Raw genomic sequence first — 4,378 nt, 5'->3', positions numbered from 1 at the left:
GGGCATTACGCCTCTTTAAGCAGCTGATTCCGCTCCATCTAAATTCGGTGAGGTTGCTTTGGGTACCGGGTCATGTGGGCATTCAGTTAAATGAGGTTGCTGATTCATTAGCAAGGGCCTCTCTCTGTGGCCCAATAATTGCTGTCCTGCCAACCTGCGCATATACAGCTGCGGTGAGGTTTCGCAGTTACACAATATTTCAGGAATTTTCAGCCTCGGCGCTTACTTCATCTCCCGAATATAAGCACCTTCTGCACCCTTGGAGCAGCAAAGACTGGAGTTCGCGCAGACTGGAGGTCTCTTTCACGCGTTTGCGATGCCGAGTTCCTCTGCTAAATTTCTACCTTCACAGATCTGGTCTGGCGGTTTCTCCACTGTGCCCATTTTGTGCCGTGCCTGAGACAGTGGATCACTACCTGCTGTTCTGCCGCCGATTCTCTTCTTTGAGGAGGCGCCTATTAGAAATTCCGTTTCACCAGCTGGGTCTGCCTGTGACCACTGAGGTTGTTCTTTCCTTTGGCGCTACTTCGCTTGGACGAAGCAACAGGAGTGCGCGCTGTGCAGTTCAAAAATTTCTTCTAGAAACACAGCGACTCCCGTGCTAATGTAAATTTTATTTGTTTATTTTTCTATTTGTTTTCATTTTTCTGATTATCAAACAGTTCATTTATTATTATTATTATTATATTTTTATTTTATTTTATTTTCTGTCTCTCTTTCAGTCAATACAAAATTGAACCATTCCATATGATGCATTCAAATTTGCACATAAAGCCGTCGTCCCATCTTCGATCTCCCAGCTAACAGGACCCCTTTCGTTGCGTCGTCCAATCTGTCAGCCTATATACCCTATTAATTCTCCTTTTCCTCTAAAGCTCCTAATCATTCCAACAGTTCACCGCCTGTGTCTTGGCCACTCCCCCGTAGTGGGTATGTGCCATTCTACTTGAGGCCAACCAACCAACCAACCAGTCAGCTGCTCAAAGAGAAAAGAAGAACCCGGTGCGAAGACGGTTAACCTAGCAGTCGTTTTTCTTGGTCGTCTTTACTGTGAGCGTTATTTGTGTCGATTTTATTAGTGGTCAAGAGAGAATGGAAAAAGACTAATAAAAAAAAGACGTATGAGGAGAAAAATAAACTCCTCTAACGTGTCTTCACCTTTCATTTCGTTTTATTGCAATGCTTCTGTTTTCCCGTACTGCGGAAATGTTTTCTCAAAATGTCGCCAGGTCTTCAATCCGGTTCTCTGGGTTCGGTACCCAACCCAAAAGAATCTCCGGTAAAGAGCACATGTCGCTAAAAAAGAGGTCATTATCAACAACAAGCAGTAGTGCATAATCATGAAAACAACAAAGGTGTACATTAAGAAGATGAAGAAGACAAAGGGGTTTAGTAATGTCGGAGCCCTGGGTGGTCCTGTCAGAGGACGAGTACCCGTGCCCCGTGCTTCCACCGGCCAGGGCATCGGGGTCCGTGCGGAACAACTACTTCTCCCAGGAGCTCCAGAAGGCGCACGACGCCAGCTCACCATGGAGCGCTGCTCAGGCAGATAGTGCCGAGGCGACCGGTCTACCCCAATCGCCAGTGCCGGTGACGCTGTCCATGCTCTTGCTGCTCGCGCTCCCCGTGGCGCTGCCCCTGATTGTCTACCATGGGGTGAACAATCCGCTCATCAGCGAGCCCAGCCGTCTGCTGGTGGAGGACCTTCTGGACCTCGACGACGATGTCTCCCCCATAGTCAGGAACTCTGCTCAGAAGGTGGGTTCACTTAAAGACATTTGGCTGCAGCTTCACAATGACACCCCATTAGCTAGCAAAACGTGCAGGACCTCATTGTTTCGAAATTACGCTCAGCACACTCTGCAGACTTAGAAGTTTAAGGTAGGGGTGGAGAGAGTTGAGTAAACAAATGTAAAGAAAATTTTAAAGTTTACGTTTAATCTAATTTGGTAGGTAGGTAAACAACTTGAATCATGAGAGAATCAAGTTTTTTTTGTATTTTTTTTTTTTTGGGGGGGGGGAACGACGCAGGACGACGCTGGGCCCACTTGCCGCTCATGATGGCCGGGCACCTTAGTGCTTCTACGAACCCTCGGGTACAGTTCACTGTCGGAAGCTGTGACTCCACCTGCGGAGATCACCTCCATCTGTCGGAAACAGAACACACTAGTATACTATAAATATAATAAAGAAACCCAGAACATTGCAACAATAACCACTATGAGCCTGATAACATTTTTTATTTGCCTATATTCTTGTAGTTAATTCATTTCTGAATTACAAAACTTCACTGCCTGGCTACCCTCAGTTCATTTTTGTTACAACAGCCTAAACTAACTCACAAGATTAGAGGACATTCTGTTTATTTTTCATTGTGGCGAGCAGCAGTTTAAGCAAAGTCGTCGCACCTTGCTCGGTGCTTAGAAAAACCGGGTCGAGCTAAACTAACTCCTGAAAGGTTTCACCTACCGTCTAATGTACTCTGTACTGAGTAGACGCATGCTCTAGCTAAAACAAGTGTGAGTCTATTTAACCGGGAGACCTGAATCACTGCATGCCGGTACTTGAAACTGAGGTATTTTTCATCTCAGTCAGGCACTCAGTCGAAGCCTGCCTGGCAAGAACACCAAAAATTAGGAGTACGCGTAAGCTTCGCCTTTAGGGTAGAAGCTTTAGCGCCTTCTCATCCTTTTTTCTCTCTTTACTCCTTTTCTTTAACATTTCTCCACAATTACCAATCCATACCCACATTACCGATCACGTCCATCGATTACAATCACAGTTACTGACAACATTACCGATTACCAATAACCAGTCCCAATAATCGTTTGCCAGTCACAAGTAACTAAGTTATACTTCACTACACACAACGCCACTACATACTCATACATATAAATGACTTTAGTTTCAGTGCAATGAAGCACCATAAGCCGCCTTTTTATTCCGCGCAATGTCTGACACCTAATTGGCATATTTATTTTTGGTTATATTTTTTAGTTACTATAACATCAGTACACATACCGCACGCACGTTACTGTCATATACACCGCAACGCCTTCAGTAGCTGCCCCTCTAGCTCGATTCAAACATGACCCTTCGAGGCCTGAGTGGTGCCTGCCCGCCTGGCACGCAGAAGGCCTGGGCTCGAACCCTAATGCCGGTTGCTTCCTTTGTTCATTTCAAGCTTGTGGGTTTTTTTCCGACTGACGCAGGACGATGGCCGACGCCGGGATTTTCAGCACAACAAACTCCTTACGCTATGGCGTAAAAAAAGAGCATTCCGCGACCTTTAGGGCTTTCTTCTCACAACAAATAATTTAAAAAATAGCCATCAGTCACAATGAATGCTTTAAGCTTACCGAACTTGAACCTTTTCACCGTAACCTGAATTTTAACCTTAGCGGCTAACAAAAGCCGTAAGAACCGGGCCGAAAATATAATAGTCCTACCTCTTTTATTACCCCTAATTTCTCACTACCTCTGTGTATGCCCGTAATCTCTCACCTTTCAGCCAGTACAGCTGAACCGTTCTCAATGCCGGCCTTGAAAAAAATTATTCCCACTAACTACAGCCATAAACTCAACCTTCTGAACAATGTCCGCACGGCGTACTAGACTCTTCTATTAATCCCGTTTGCCATAAATTTGGCACAGGGTCGCTACCTGAGGACCGTGGATGGTGGTTTTGAAGAAGAGCTCAGCCGATTGGCGGCGGCCTCGCCCCCCGAGGTACCACTCTGGGCGCAGCACCGTGCAAACAGCCGGCCGCCACCCTTGCGCAAGGTGATCCACAGACCGCCAGAGGTCGCGCGGCCCGTGGGTCGGAAGGGCACGGGTGGCTTTGCAAACGCCACATTGGGCTCACAGCAACCGGAGGACGAAGACGCGCCCATGAAACGCATGCTGCCCTTCAAGAAGATGCGGCGCGAAGACCGCGCAACAACCAAATACGTGATCCCAGCAGATGGCGCCGCGACTTTCAACGACCTCCCTGAGTTACTGGAGTTCACCAGGATGGCCAGGGACAAGCGTCGTGGCAGCAAGTCCTCCCGAATCCCCATCATGAGGGAGTCCTGACGGCAGTGCACCCTACTGGATCCGTAGCTTTCCCGTCACCGCTCACGAGTTCTGGCACGACCATTTCGTTCTAATGAAGCAACTTCGGCGGGCCTTATATGCGTGAGCTTAAGCGAGCAATAAAAACTGGAGGGACACTTAAGCTCCACCTTAAGTGTATGACGCAATATCGATAATGGGTTATTGATTACATTTATACGGAATTGGTCGTTCTCTCTTTGCGTTAATAGATAGCTGGCAGTCCTAATACCGCTACTGGCGCAGTGGGGCAGCATTTAGGCAATGTGAAATCTGGTAATTG

General features: G+C 47.1%; 1 protein-coding gene across 1 annotated transcript; it reads left to right on the top strand.

Moving 5' to 3' along the window:
* The first annotated feature begins 1,395 nt into the window (after positions 1-1,395).
* LOC149342298 (uncharacterized) lies at positions 1,396-4,077 on the top strand. The gene is made up of 2 exons (XM_089546780.1): positions 1,396-1,758; positions 3,655-4,077. Exons 1-2 carry the CDS (start codon positions 1,396-1,398, stop codon positions 4,075-4,077), a joined length of 786 nt encoding a protein of 261 aa, XP_089402906.1.
* The last annotated feature ends 301 nt before the right edge of the window (positions 4,078-4,378 follow it).

This window comes from Amblyomma mixtum, chromosome 5 (assembly GCF_055824585.1).
Source record: "Amblyomma mixtum isolate Tamu chromosome 5, ASM5582458v1, whole genome shotgun sequence".
NCBI lineage: Eukaryota > Metazoa > Arthropoda > Arachnida > Ixodida > Ixodidae > Amblyomma > Amblyomma mixtum.
The sequence above is the reverse complement of the archived record's forward strand: the minus strand, read 5'-3'. Positions and strand labels throughout refer to the sequence as shown.

What these genes read in the sequence shown, in the direction of transcription:
- LOC149342298 (XM_089546780.1), top strand. Translation starts at nt 1,396, where the DNA reads ATGTCGGAGCCCTGGGTGGTCCTGTCAGAGGACGAGTACCCGTGCCCC. An exon ending in TCAGGAACTCTGCTCAGAAG is followed by an intron (nt 1,759 to 3,654) that starts GTGGGTTCACTT and finishes AATTTGGCACAG; the next exon opens with GGTCGCTACCTGAGGACCGT.